The 15,727-nt window shown below is 44.2% G+C and overlaps 1 protein-coding gene across 1 annotated transcript in view; it reads left to right on the top strand.

The window, feature by feature from the left end:
• The window catches only part of Sil1 (Sil1 nucleotide exchange factor), a 69,430-nt gene that overhangs the window by 14,669 nt on the left and 39,034 nt on the right, over positions 1–15,727 (top strand). Inside the window, exons 4-5 of the mRNA XM_037426992.2 lie at positions 8,085–8,258; positions 10,175–10,296. Of these exons, the coding sequence (XP_037282889.2) occupies positions 8,085–8,258; positions 10,175–10,296 (296 nt within the window). The remainder of the gene's footprint in view (positions 1–8,084; positions 8,259–10,174; positions 10,297–15,727) is intronic.

Genomic DNA, 15,727 nt, shown 5'->3' with positions numbered 1-15,727 from the left:
TTATATGGACGTCCATTTGATAATAAAGCAGTTCCTAAAGAAAACTAAACGCAATGTCATCAAGCTTCCCCTGCAGGCCTGGAAGAGATGGTGCAACCAGATTCTCTCAGCACTAAGTTACCTCCACTCGTGTCTGCCACCCATCCTGCACGGAAACATGACGTGCGACACCATTTTCATCCAGCACAATGGCCTTGTAAAGATTGGATCACTGGCACCCGATGCCATCAACCACCATGTCAAAACATTTCGGGAAAACATCAAGAATGTTCATTTCGTGGCACCCGAGTACGGAACTGCGTCTGTCGTAACACCTGCCGCTGACATATACTCGTTTGGGATGTGTGCTCTTGAGATGGCGGCACTGGAAATTCCTGGAAATGGTGATTCGGGCACGCAAATCACTGAAGAAGTCGTCAACATCGTCATCCGGCTGCCCTGAAAAGATCCTCGGGTGACGTTCCGGCATGCCGCAGCGAGCTTGTCCTGGCGGGTGAGCGTGTTGCTCCTCAGCCCCGCCGCGGTGGTCTAGTGGCTAGGCTGCTACTCGGCTGCTGACCCGCAGGTCGCGGGTTCGAATCCCGGCTGCGGCGGCTGCATTTCCGATGGAGGTGGAAATGGTGTAGGCCCGTGTGCTCAGATTTGGGTGCACGTTAAAGAACCCCAGGTGGTCGAAATTTCCGGAGCCCTCCACTACGGCGTCTCTCATCTCTCATAATCATATGGTGGTTTTGGGACGTTAAACCCCACATATCAATCAATCAAGCGTGTTGCTCATCAGCAACGAGGTTGTTATGGCCTGCTCCCGCGTCCTCCATGTTTGGTAGCTGCGGTGGCAAGCCTCATAACTCAACACTTGTGACAGTTTGGCAACGGTGGCAACACTCCTAACAGTTTGGTGGAAGGTGCCGGGTACATCGATCTGGATGACCCAGCTCTACCGATTTCGCGACGGAGCAGACGCTTGGCAGGCTTGCCACCGCAGCTACCAAACATGGAGGACGCGGGAGCAGGTCATAAAAACCTCGTTGCTGGTGAGCAACACGCTCACCTGCCAGGACAAGCTCGCTGCGGCATGCCGGAACGTCAGCCGAGGACCTTTTCGGGGCAGCCGGATGACGATGTTGATGACTGGCTCAAGCACTACCAAAGAGTGAGTCGCAGCAACCGCTGGAGCACTGCTAAGCAGCTCGAGAACGTGGTGTTTTTTCTCGTCGGCACCGCGTCTCTTTGGTTCGACAATCATGAAAGTGCATTGACCACATGGGACATTTTCGTGGACGAGCTGAAGAGGTGTTTTGGTGACTCAACAGCTAAGGTCAAGCAGGCGGAGCAAACGCTTTCACGCAGAGCTCAGTTACCTGGCGAAACATGCACCACCTACATCGAGGCCGTCTTGAAGCTTTGCGGAATCGTGAATGCGACCATGTGTGACGAAGATAAGGTAGGTCATCTGCTCAAGGGAATCGCGGAAGACGTGTACAATTTTCTTGTAACTAAGGAAGACTTACACACACCTTCCGACCTAAGGAGGCACTGCTGAGCATTTGAAGCGCTAAAAAGGAGGAGAGTCCTACCGAAATTTGGACGTCTTGAGAATGTGCCCACGATTGCAAGTGTCAACCTTCCACCGCAGGACGACATATCTTCTCTTATAAAACGTGTGGTTAAGGAAGAACTTGCTCAACTGCAAGCCGTGGACACCACTGGTGTCTGCCATCAGTGTGCATTCGACCAACGGCCCCGTAAACCACTGGTACCTCGGATACGACAGAGCTACTTTCAGCCTCGCCCGAATTATACCGATCAGTTCGAACGAAGGAGTGAACGACCACTCGAAAACCAGGAACGCAGGCAAGCTGCATCACAGCGATTTACTCCTCGGCCACCATCGCCCGGCTTTTATCAACCGACGAGGTCTACTTCGCCGGGGATGACTAGACCCGACACCGTACTTGCTACAACTGCAGGCTACCTGGACACATCGCTAGGTACTGCTACCGTCGCCAGCAGCGAGCTCCACGATTCAACGTGTACACGCCCTATGTACCTGCTGGCGAGTCTCGACCATTTCAAAGCTCTTTCCAACGGCAACACACAGCACGTGCTGACTCGCCTTGCTCCGACCGCAGCGTTACCCCACCACCCGCACGCCAACAGCGATCCCCGTTTCCGCGTCGCCGCTCGGGGACGCCACCACCTCTGGGAAACTAACTGGTGCTACCAATGGGGGCGAGGCCGCAAAATCATTTTCTGCAAGACCCCCTTGTGTTGTAATGGTTGAGGACAAAGTGAGTGTTTTTGTAGACAATGTGAGTACTGTTGCACTAGTTGATACCGGTGCTGCCGTTTCCATAATGAGCATGTCTTTTAAAAATCGCCTTGGAGAAAAGTAATGTTTGCTTGGAATCGGAGTGCTACGTTCCGCGGCACAGGGGGAGAAACGTTGAGCCTGGTTGGAGTTTGTTCTGTTTTACTTTCTGTAGGAAATCAAACGTTTCAAGCAGAACTAACGGTGCTTGCACGAGCGACCCACGACGTCATTCATTCTATATCAAAATCTATATCATTCTAGATATAGATTTTTCGCGGGAATGTGGTGCAACTCTAGATTGTCGTAGTGGTGGGATTATTTTTCGTCCCGTGTTGCGTTTCCATTGACGAAAGATACCGTTGATGACTGCTTGGAAGTGTTTTCCGTGTCTGAAGACGTCTGCTTGGCCCTGCATACCGCAATGTTTGTGCGTGTAAACTCTTCGCGTTCTTGTGCGGGTTCTTACTGCGGTTTAGCCGAGCCGAACTTCAAAAACGCACTTAAGAAAAACGTTATTGTGCCTCGTGCTCACCGTCGATGGTTGTGCCGATTTGTGGACTGTGAACGTTTCCGCGCAGCCCATATATCTGCCTGCTGGACTTAAATTGGCAAGCTTTCAAGAGCAAAGTACTGTTACCATACGGTCACTCCAACTCTCGGTGGATGTAAAGAAACCCCACGCCAACTCGTACCCCGACTATTCTGCCAGCATTAACCGTATGATTAACAAGTCACTTCCATCAACTGAACGGTCGCTGCAGCCGGGGATGATCGCACGCTACGCCTCAGTCTTTGACTTTGCCCAAGACGAGACGTCTACTGTTACGCCACCGTCTTCACGTACGCAACACCGCATCTATACAGGCCAAGCACCACCAATACGCCAGAAGCCCTATCGTGTATCGCCTTCCGAAAGGAAAGTCATCGCTGAGCAAGTTGAAAACATGCTAAAGAAGGGCGTCATACAAGAATCGTGTAGTCCATGGGCAGCTCCTGTCATTCTAGTCAGGAAAAAGGATAATTCATGGAGATTCTGCATAGACTATCGTCGCCTAAATGCCATCACAAAAAAAGACGTCTATCCTTTGCCACGTATAGATGACGCCGTGGACTGCCTGCACTCTGCCTCCTATTTTTTTTCTGTTGACTTGCGTTCTAGGTATTGGCAAGTTTCTATGCATCCCTCAGATAAAGAGAAGACAGCCTTCGTAACACCAGACGGTCTCTTTGAGTTTAACGTTATGCCCTTTGGTTTGTGCAATGCTCCAGCGACATTCGAGAGATTTATGGATACAGTACTCCGTGGATTAAAATGGGAAATTTGCATGTGCTATCTAGATGACGTGATTATCTACGGCAAAACTTTTCAAGAGCATAACCACCGCTTGTCGCTTGTGTTTGAATGGTTACACGAAGCTGGCCTTGTTTTAAACTCAAAGAAGTGTCATTTTGGAGAACGTCAAGCCCTCGTATTAGGCTTTCTCGTGGATAAAGAAGGCGTGCGACCATACCCACAGAAGACTGCAGTGGTTCGCAACTTTGAACCACCACGAACAGTGAAGGACCTGCGAAGCTTTCTGGGTCTGTGCTAATATTTCCGCCGATTTATTAAGAACTTCGCACAACTTGCCTCCCCACCGACGTCCCTTCTTCATAAAGACACACCGTACTTGTGGGATGATAAATGTGAGGCTGCATTTCAACAGCTGAAGTTTTTATTGACTTCAGGACCCATCCTAAAGCATTTTGATCCTGATGCTTTGACTGAACTTCATACTGATGCTAGTGGGCTAGGTGTTGGTGCTCTGCTGGTCCAACTCTGCAACAGTCGCCAGCACGTCGTAGCATATGCCAGTCGGACACTGACCAGAGCAGAGACGAACTACACCGTCACCGAGCTCGAGTGCTTAGCAGTCGTCTCCGCCATTCAGAAGTTCCGACCGTATCTACATGGCCGCGAGTTCACAATAGTGACCGATCACCACTCACTATGCTGGCTTGTGGGACTTCTAGACCCGTCTGGCCGGCTGGCTCGTTGGGCGTTGCGCCTCCAAGAGTACAGCTTTTCTGTTACCTATAAGAGCGGACGATGTCACACAGATGCCGACTGCTTATCCCACCTTCCTTCAGTACACACCAATGCTGACGACAATGACATTGATGACTATTTAGTTTCTGTCTCGTCCGACTTCCCAGATACCAGCAGCTTCAAACGTGAGCAGCAGCGCGACCCTACTCTGAAACCTTTGCTCGAAGCTGCACATAACTCCGTCGACAAGCACTTTAAAATTTCAAATGGCTTGCTGTAAAGAAGAAACTATTCAGCCGATGGCCTCCCGTTGCTTCTAGTGGTGCCGGAAAGCCTGTGCCAGGTCGTCCTTCGTTCTGCGCACGATGACATAACATCCGGTCATCTCGGTTTCACACGTACGCTGCATCGACTACGTGAGAGGTTCTACTGGCCAAAAATGGTGTGAGCCTCTTGTCATGTGCTCACACAGAACATCATGATGTTTCCACGGCTGCTCTGCCCTGTCACGCTGTAATGGTGAACAAGCATTCATATTGTGCTTTTTTAGCACCTGACGTCATAACAACTAGCCATACCACGTGCTTGAAGTCAAAAGAATTAATACTGTATCTAAAAGTCATGAGTGTCGATGTCAGTTGGTGTGCCATGCAAAAATTCACTTTATATGCCAAAGTAAAATATCTTATCAGCATTTCCTGAGCTTCATGCTTGCTCAGGGCCATCGCTGTATACAGGAGATTTGTATGGCAGAGTAAAGTCAGCTTTGAATATTGCTGTCAATACCCCTTTAAGGTGTTTATTCAGTCGAGTGTTTGTAACAAGACTAGAAATGTCCTCAGTAGTACTAGTATGGTTTTTTGTCACTTTGCGGTAAATAAATTTGAAAAGTACAATAAAGGGATACATTCATCTGCTTGAATTGTGCAAGATTGTCTATAGCCAGAGCTGTCACTTTTCTCGTTTTTCGCTGGTACAGCCATTATTTTCCCTTTGGTGCTGGCTGGTGGTTTGACTATCCACAGTGTGGCACACTCCAATTTTTCTGTATTTTATAAATCTGCACATCTAACTCAAGCACACCTCTAGACAATATGCTTGCGATAAATGGATTCTCTTGCACAGATTTGATAACTGAAACATTTTTAATTATCATGCTCAGATTTATATTGTACAATATTCCCAGACTGAGTAGTTCTTTTTATTTTGAATCATCTGTTTGTAGATGTGCTTGAAAGCAGGTTTTAAGTCGGGAGTTGTCCATTCACTGACAACTCCGAACCAGAATGTAGTATATTGCTACGTGCAAGTGCATGGAGCAGATAGTGCAGATAGTGCATAACAGCACATTGCTTGCATAAATCTATAGAATTAAGAACCAACTGTTTCTCTGTATGCGTTTATTTCATACCATTCTTCTCATCCTTACTACTTGAGAAGAAATTACATGTCAAAGCAACGTTCACGATATGGCACCCTAACATGTCATGTCTAGGTTTGGTACCTGCGCAACCACAGTCTTTTGTCAACGGGCAGTGCCATGACTACACGTGACTAAATTTCTCCTTTATGACAGTATTTTCATAGCAAAGCTGCAGCCAATGATGTGCCTTTACCTTAATTTTTTTTCTGGTGTTTCTGATGTAAATCCGAGAGCAAATCATGCTTCTCTACGAGGGTCACCCACTTTTGGAGCCTGTCACGTCACTTGGCAGTTAGGGCCAGTGAGTGAGTGAGTGAAAGTTAGGGCGAGTGAAATGAATGAACACTGTTGTTTGTGCTGGACCCCAAAAACCTGGGCTGTGATATTAGGCTCAGCTGGCTATTGGCTCACTGGTTGGTTTGTTTTATGTTTATGTGAACTGAGTTTCATATGAAATGGAGATATGATAAAAAATTCAGTTGATCTGTAGCCCAAGGTACTGAAAATTTTGCTGTATATACAGGTTTTTATGCTGATTGCCAATATGTCAACAGCTTTTGTTTTGTTTCAAGAAGACATGTATAGTTTTTTTACAGGTCTTTTATGCTACTAAACTTTTATGGTTATGAGCTATTAATGGGTCATATTGCTCCACAATAACTGTATAATGTAAATAACTGTCAAGAAAGTTCACATAAGACATTTTAATGGACAAGAAAAATTTCAATGTGAGAAGTCTTAGAATCCTCAGCCAACACTGATTGCTTGCTTTAGGTTTATATTAATTATGCAGGCAATATAAAATTTTAAAGAAGATACTTGCACCCTTCACATGCGAAGAAATATGTAGGCACAATTTCCTTCTAATTTGGCTATAAGAAGTACTAACAAAATGAAGTCTAAACTCAAGAAGTCACCAAAAAATGGGTCTTGAGAAAAACTCATTTTAAAGGTGCAAGTCAAAGTTCATCTATGCGACAAAGGTATGTTTTTTAAATGATTTTTTCAATCATGAGAGCTTGGCAGTCGTTGCTATTTTAAGTATGTGGCTTTTGCGAAGTCCTCATGCGAAATGCTTTGGCTAGCAGCCAGGTGACAATTTCCAGGGTACTCAAGACAATGAAATCTATTTAGTTTTAGTAGGCACCTTGTGCTCTTTAAAACCAATCTTAACATACTTCGAGTTTATTTACAATCTTCAATTTTTTGTTGTTGTGAAAGTTTAAAAACTAAACACGTGAAAGCAAGTAAACCTAAAATATATCTAATTTTGAAACAAAACTGTTTTTTTTCCACTCGCATCTCTCCTTAAACATATAAACTTCAGTCATGCAAAATTTGCTCTCGGCATATTGTCATTTTTTGGTATGAATGTTTTGTATTTTTGTATGCTATACTTTAAAGAAAAAGGCCCACAAAAAATTCTCGTTATAATAAATTGCTGCCAGTTGTTTTTTTTCCATGACCGAGGTAAAGACCTTATCTGTAGCAAAATGTCACCACCATAACTTTGCTTTCTGTGTATCTTGCATGTGTGTATGCTTTGTAAACTTTTGATTGTTTAATGCTGGGACAGCACCATGGTACCACATAGGTTGGACTGATGTGTTACTTGGAATGTGTACATCATTGTATTTTTGCTTGGAACTCAAGTAAACTAGGCGCATGATTGAGAATGCGGTTTTAGCAAAATTTAGCAGTAGTGGTCGTGTGCCTCATTCAGTGTCTCCTGAAACGCATCACCAACTGTGGCAGTGCAATAAAATAAGAAGGAGAAAGTTTGTCATGTGTGTCTGCAGTGCCGTTTATTGATGAGGGACTGCAGTTGTGTGGATACAAAATCTAGACTTAACATATTCGAGTGCCGTTCTGTGAGTGTTGCTCCGTACTGTCATGACTTCCAGCACAGTGACAATAACAGCGATGAGAGGAAATGCTGTATTTACCCAAATCTAACTGAGTTTTCCAGATTTGGGCTATCTAAAGTCAACTCTCGCACCACGCTCAAATACCAAAGTTATATTTTTTCTTCCTGAATGCAATGAAAAGTCACCTCTTGTGTTACAACCATATTTGCATTACAATTGAGTAAATACGATAAAGGAAAACAGCTGATTCTTAGCACTACAGCTTTCTACAAGCAATGCGGTGTTGTGCACTATCTACATGATATTCTGCATTCGGGTTTCAAGTAGTTAGAGAATGGTTGACTCTCCAGGAAATAAAGTCTGCTATCAAGTGTTTTGTGTTACCTTTTATATGGGAATAATGTAGTATGTAGTATTGAAAACTAAATTCAACATGTTATCTTTCCACAGGAAAAGAAGGATCTGCCATGGAACATGGATGAGCTTAAGAAAAAGATGTCGAGCTTAAAGAAGGAAGCTAAATCAGAGTCACAAATTCTTTATTACCTGTTGGAGAACTACCGCAATGCCACTGAAGCTGGGAAGGAAGCTCTGTTGAGAGATATGGAGTTTCTTGTTCACCAGGTTGGTCAAGTTCTGTGTTACCAAAAGGACCTGTGTATATGGTGGTTTGCAAGCATGGCATTGCATATTTGTCTTACACGGTTACGTTTCACACACTTTGATCCCTGTCATGTGTTTGTTATTGATATGCTTGCGTGTGATGACGGTTATTGCATGCAAGAGAAGTTTTTTTGCAAATCTGAAAAGGGCCTTGCAACACTTTTTGAGTATGGTCAGAAAACGCTGCTGATCGGTAGTAGAGGCTCCAGAGAACACGCTAGCCAAATGTTATAGCGCAGTACGCGGCCTGGAATTCACAATAATATATCAAAGCCAGCTAAAAACTGCTTTCTCTTCTCTCAACAAATCACAGAAGACGCTCGAAAATCACTTGTAGAATGCCCATTAATCAGCCATGGGCTGATTTGAACATGGCGTGCTCGATCGTTGCAGAGATTGCCGCAAGAGGCCATCACTTGTGCACGCGTGCGCACGCAATTACACTGAAAAAGTCGCATATTCGAAGAAAAAAAAAAGAAAGAAAAAGTGCTCAAAGTTTCGAGGCGCATGTGACGTTTTTTGTTTGCCCCTCCCATCCCTCTGCTCAGCTTCCAGCGCTTTTGCGGGATGAGAGAAGAGAAAATGCGATTGCAGCATGTGACAAATCTTTGTAACTCCGCTCGTACTGGACGAATTCTTAAAATTTTTGTGGTGTTGAATTTGTGAGGAATTGAGCTCTTCGAGTGAATGAATTACATGGTTACTCAAAAAAGTGTTTCTGGGCCCCTAGAAGCTGCTTCCAAAAATTAGGTTCATAAGTAAAGTTAAGTTGCTTTCCAGTCTATGTGGGCTTGCAGCTTTGTGCGGGTCATGCTGGTTTGAACTGATAGGAGAGAGAATAGTGTTGCATGGGCGAGCTATAAAAGAAGAGGAGATGAAGCCTTGATTTTTAAAAAGTGCTACCTCAAGATTGTCCCTTCTTTGCTTGTTTGCTTTCTCAAATTGCTGCTGACTCTGTAATTATGGTATGAAGCCTGGATTCTTCAAATATGCAATAAGTCGTAAACTATACTTCTTTCGAGTGTGAATAGCTCAAAACATGCACCAAATAGATGTGAAGGAAAGAAAAGAGGGTCAACACATGAATGTACGGTTTTCTATCTGATCTTGTTGAAAGGGGCTGAGGAGATGAACAAGAAATGACAGAGAGAGAACACTGTGGATTTTGCTTTGTCCAGAACTTACTCACAAAAGTCAGTCAATTTCTGTGGCTACAGTAATGCATACGTTTTCGGGCTTTTAAAGCATGTGTCTATGCTTCAAGTACTCTCGTCTCCATGAATGTTCTTGAATACAACTGATCTGATGCAGTACCAGGCATTGGGCATCAGCAGGCACAGATGCAGAGAAGATTTTCAATAAACACCTCGCACCCCCACATGTGGAAAGAATGTGTGTCACTCATCCCAGGAAGAAAAAAAAATAGCTCTATGTGGATGCCAGACCCAGCCACTATTGATTCATTTATGTTTCACTGCAGCCTTGTGGCAACTGGTGTTTATGAGGAGGCAAAGAATTCCTTGAAAAGAGTTTTAAAAATCAGAGAGTCTCAATCAGATGTGGTGGCACTATGAGTCAGTGATTCAAAGTTTAACAAAAGCTGTTGGCAATGACACAGTAAAAAAATTGAGGAAATTATGCTGGTATAAAAAAGGCACAAAAAATATGAATTTAAATCTTCCAAGATCGCTAATTTCTGGCATTTACATTAGCCAATATATTGTAATGTGAATTTATAATAATAATAATAATAATAATAATAATAATAATAATAATAATAATAATAATAATAATAATAATAATAATAATAATAATACCATGAAATTCGAACTTTATATTTCTAATTATATGACACAATATATTTCTCCTTTATTTAGTATGACACAGCCGTGGACTTTGTGGCAATGGGTGGCCTGCTTGCTATTTCACCTGATCTGAACTCCACATCTGACGCCATTCGCGAACTGGTTGCGCACACGCTTGGCTCAGCATTACAGGGGTAAGTGTTTTTTTCTCTTTGAAAGTTGAATGTGTGACATCCAACTGTAATGTGGCAAAATAAAGTACTAACTATAAGGTGTAATTTCTCTTTTACATTCAATAATTGAGTCGGTCTATTGTATGATCAATCCTTTGAGTGTGAAAGACTTACATGTTAAATCATCTCCTAACAGTCACGAGACAGTAAAAGATGTACATGTATGCCATTGCCTGAGTGTTTAGATTGAGCGCCTTTTTCGATCATTTCTTTTGCTTGGCATGCGCTGCCACACGGTGGAAATGCGTGAAAATTTTTTGTTGCATCGATGTCTCTCTCTCTCTTTTTTTATTGCTTTACTGCAGTGGTGTGCCGGCTAGTTTCGGTTTAGTTTTTGGGCCGCTTTCCGCTTGTTGTGCCAACAAAAGTAATTGTTTTTCAGTTTAGTTTTTTTTTTTTGAAAGGTGACCGATTTGTTTCTTTCTCACTTATCGTTCTCCGGATTTGCGATTACTACTGTTTCCATGCAGGCGCTGACTGGCACAAACAATGGTACTGCGGCAGGGTTCCCTGTTTCGGGTACTCACAAAATCCAGTTCTTTCTTGTTGGTGATAATACAATTGCTTATTCAATGTTTCAGGATTAATTTTGGTTTCTGGACATGCTCACAACTACACAGTTTTCTTCAATGCGATCACCTGCACAGTTTGGTTTAGCTAAGGAAGGGCATGCTTGTTCAATTCCTTGCCTCAAGTGAGTGAAGGGGCGATTCCTCTAAATTACTGCTTGACCACTGAATCAGCATTTGACTCGGAAAGTGTCAGTGCGTCAAATGAGGAGTTAGGCCTGAAAATTGTGCCCGCCGAGACGATGCTGATAGGATCAAAAATGGCTTTTCTTACTTTATGTTTCCACTTAATGCCACTTCGTGCACTTTTTGTATGTCTGAACTACAGAGACATTTATCTGAGCCATAGTTTTTTAAAAGTTGTATAGGGCTTTTTTTTTCTTCTTTAGAATTGATCTTGGTGGTACTCACAAAGAATCCATGTGTATGTAACAACGCAAATGATTTTTAATCACTTTACGGTCACCCCCAAAAAAATTTAGATAATTTTTTTTCTGTAACAGATTAGTCTAAGAATTCAGTTCAGTGATAAAAAAGTGTACGTTTTTGGAAGCATTTCATGAAAAAAAAAATCAGCCCTCTAAGGAAAAATCCTCAATGTAAAGTTTCAGTGCCCAGGTATCTTTAGCATTTTTTTTAAAAAAGCAAAGCTAGAGCTGGCTTTAAAAACTTTGGCACATACAAAAAATTTCTCGGAGTGACTAGCAACCACCAAAGCCCAAGCTGTGCAGCACCTGCCTGCTCCCTGACACATGTGCTCTCTTCAGTCTCTTCTTCGTCGTCTTCTGCTTTGCTATCATAATGCATGCGTTGACTGCTCCAGTATGAGATGTAATAACTCTGATGGGTGAGACAACAAGTAAAGAAAGAAAAAAATGTTGTAGAAAGAGATATAGAGTATAGCAAAAGGGTAGGAAGGGGAAGTAATGGTAGGAGGGGAGAGAGTAAAGCACAGTGCAGTAAGAAGGAGAAAGAGAGATATAGAAAGAATTGAAAAGAGAATGAAAAAGAAGAAGGGAATAAAAAAAAGCAATAGAAAGGAATAAAAGCGACAAATACTGAAAGAGAGATAAAACAGGACAGAAAACGTGAAATAAATGGATTGAAAAATATATATGAGAAGAAACATAACTTACCTAATTTTATTACCAACGGTATCGACTGGTCAAAGCCGTTGGTAATAAAATTAAGACAACCGCTAAGTTGTGTTTCTTCTCTTCCCAAGTATGTTTGACCCATTGGAAAATCATCACACACACACACACACACACACACACACGCACGCACGCACGCACACACACACACACACACACACACACACACACACACACACACACACACACACACACACACACACATATTGCCACATTCCTTCCTTTATTCAAGTTTTGTTATCCCCCCGTTACACCGTGTTCTGTACGAACGGCGCCTATGGTGTTCGAGAACCTTCGAGGCTGTAGTAGATCATTTTGTTGAGATTACGCCCACTTCGCAAGTATTAGAGATCACTCTGGAACCTACGTGGCTGCTAGCGATAGCGCTAGAGTATTCGATGGCACATGTATAAATGCCGGCGCGTTTCATCACTAGTCAGTTGATCGACGGCCGACGCTCTGCTCGCCGCTATCAGTGCCAGTGTCTTGCTGTAATCTGACGTTCCCTCTACAAGGCCACAAGTTTGGTCCGAATAAACCGTTTATTATTCGATCTGCACTATGCTTCCTCCATTCACGTCACAACCCAGTGACATCTGGTGGACGTGCTGGGTAGACTGCAGGTCGAATAATAAACGGTTTATTTGGACCGAACTTGTGGCCACGTAAAAAGAATGTCAGATTACAACGGACTCAAACAGTGTATTTTATTGTTGTTGTTATTGCTGTAGCCTAATTTATTGCTTGTAAAATGGGTTTTATTGGTTCAAGTACAGCACTTGAACAGGAAGCTTACAGACGCTGAGAGTGGCGGCGACAACCGGCACACGAATCACAGCGTTGATCACAACAGCTCGCGCTGGGCTCTTCAGGCTAAGGTCGTCGCCCACTATGGCATATCGCTCTTCTTCCTCCTTACAATACCCGGTGACAAAGGAGAGCCATTCTGGCTAGTCATGGTGACGAGAGAAGAAATTGGTCATGATACGGCTTGAAGCGGCTGACTTGCGCTGTCTCGTGACCAATGCAGCGCCTGTGTGTTGATGGCTTAACGGGCTCATTAACATATATTATGAGTGAGTGGCGTTTCACGACATGGTAAGGACCGTGATACTTTAAAGCAAACTTAGACGACAGGCCAGGAGAGTGGAAGGGCACCTGGAGCAAGACCAGCGAACCCACGGCGAAAGTTGGGACTTGCTGGTCGCGGCGTTCTTTTACAGCAAAAGCTGTTATGAGATCACAACTCGGGTCACGCGCAGTTGTCTTCCGCCGCCGTCGGTGTCCGTAACCACATCTCGTGCGAAATTAGAAAAAAAAAAACCTAGCACCAGTGACACAGTGGGGCTCGAACCCTGGTCCGCTGGGTGCCAGCCCAGTATTCTACCACTGAGCCACATTGGTGCTTGGGACTTGTTGGCAAACTTGCCATAGGCAGGCTTGATGTTGGGAAAGAATCGCGTTAATGCAAAAGCAACAAGCGTTTTAAAACAGTGAAAGAACAACCAGTCGTCTCACAATGCGCATAGCATAATAAGTGGGTCGTCCAATGCTCCAACCCATTACAAAAGCTTGTTCTTGTTCTCCTATCAAAGGGGCCCTGTAACACTTTTTGAGCATGGTCAGAAAACGCTGCTGATCGGTAGTAGAGGCTCTCGACAACACGCGAGCCAAATATTATAGTGCAGCACACCGCCTGTAATTCACAATAAATCATCAAAATCAGCGAAAAATACCTTTCTCTTCTCTCAGCAGATCACGGAATTAAGCCCAGTAAGTCCATCTATCAACCATTGGCTGATTTGAACATAGCGCGCTCGGTTGTTACAGAGGTCGCCGCGAGAGGCCGCCACTTGTTCTCGCATGCGCGTACGATTGCACTGAAAAAGCCGCATATTCAAAGAAAAAAAAATGCTCAAAGTCAGGAGTCGCGAGTGACGTTTTTTGTTTGCCCCTCCCATCCCTCCCTGCTCAGCTTCCAGTGCTTTTGTCGGGACGAGAGAAGAGAGATTGTGATTGCAGCGTGTGACAAATCTTTGTAACTCCGCTCGTACTGGACGGATTCTTAAAATTTTTGCGGCGTTCAATTTGTGAGATAATAAGCTTTTCCAGTGAATTGATTCCATGGTTACTCAAAAATGTGTTTCAGGGCCCCTTTAACTGTGGCGCATACCCACTTCAACCATAATTCCTCATCGTCGTCAGTCACTGCTTGAACGATTGGTGCAAAATTCCTTACAAGTGTTTAGGGGATATGACACTTCTCAGAAGAATGATGAAAAATGGCATAGCGAATGCCGGCCCACTACCCAAAAAATTTTATTATTAATGCCCTAGTGGGCATCAAGCAAGTGTGCCGGCAGTAGTTACTTAATGGGTGTTTTTTAAGGCTCTGAAAGGCCGTTCTTCTAGCTTTCGCTGTAACTGTGCTGCGCTTTCCGCGCAGGCCTGGTGGTTTTTTTTCGAGGGCATGTTTGTTCAAGGTGAATACACGGGCCAACTGACGGCACTCTTCAGTGTATCGTACAATTTCTGAAATAGGGCTGAATTCGGAAGCGTCCGGCCAAGACGGCAAAATGGAGTCAACGGTGGCGCATGGTTCGCAGCCATATAGAAGAAAGAAAGGTGAAAAGCCAGTTGTTGACTGGATCATAGTATTATACGCATTAGTTACAAACGGGAGCACCACATACCAGTTTGACTGGTCAGAATCAACGTAGATCGCGAGCATGTCCCCCAGGGTTCGGTTGAAGCGCACAGTTAGACTGTTGGTCTGCGCGTGCTAGGCTGTAGAGGTGCGGTGAACTTTGCGGCACGCGCGGAGGATTTCTTGAAGAACTTCAAATAGAAACACAGGCCTTCTATCGCTGAGTAGTTTGCGTGGTGCACCATGACGCAGTACGAATCGTCGTAACATGAAATTGGCGACGTCTTGAGCACCAGCAGAAGGTAGCGAAGCTGTTTCTGTGTATCTTGTACAATGGTCCACGGTGACGATTACCCATTGATTACCAGCTGTGTTGTAAGGGAGTGGTTCATATAGATCGATGCCAACACGGTCAAAAGGGCGTGCAGGGCATGGTAGAGGCTGAAGCAATCCAGGTGAATGGGCAAATGACTTGTGTTGTTGGCAAAACGGACAGGATTGAATATATTTCTGTACGAAGGTGTACATGCCACATCAGCAGTAGCTTTGGCGGAGCCGTTGGCGAGTCTTCAACACTCCAGCGTAAGCATATTACGGATCAGCATGAAAATACGCACATATGTCAGATCGCATGCGTTTTGGTATCACCAAGAGCCATTTGCGACCATCTGCGGGATAGTTTCTTCTGTATAATAACACATCTTCTCTTATCACAAAATCTGCTGCTTGGCAACGAAGAGCACGTGGGTACGCAAGCGTTGAAGTGTCAGAAAGGAGGTCTAAGAGAGAGGCAATCCACGGGTCCTTTCGCTGCTTGGATGACATGCTTGCGACGGAAGGGGCAGTGATAGGGAAGTCTGCTTCTGACTGGGAGTCTTCATTAGACGGCACTGGTGATCGAGAGAGCATGTCTGCGTCGGCATGTTTTCGGCCAGATCGGTAGATGACGCGAATGTCAAATTCTTGAAGGTGTAGAGCCCAACGTCTAAAGCGACCGGTAGAATTTTTCAGAGATGCTAACC

This window comes from Rhipicephalus microplus, chromosome X (assembly GCF_043290135.1).
Source record: "Rhipicephalus microplus isolate Deutch F79 chromosome X, USDA_Rmic, whole genome shotgun sequence".
Taxonomy (NCBI): Eukaryota; Metazoa; Arthropoda; class Arachnida; order Ixodida; family Ixodidae; genus Rhipicephalus; species Rhipicephalus microplus.
Note: the sequence above shows the minus strand (reverse complement) of the source record. Positions and strands in the feature narration are given on the sequence as shown.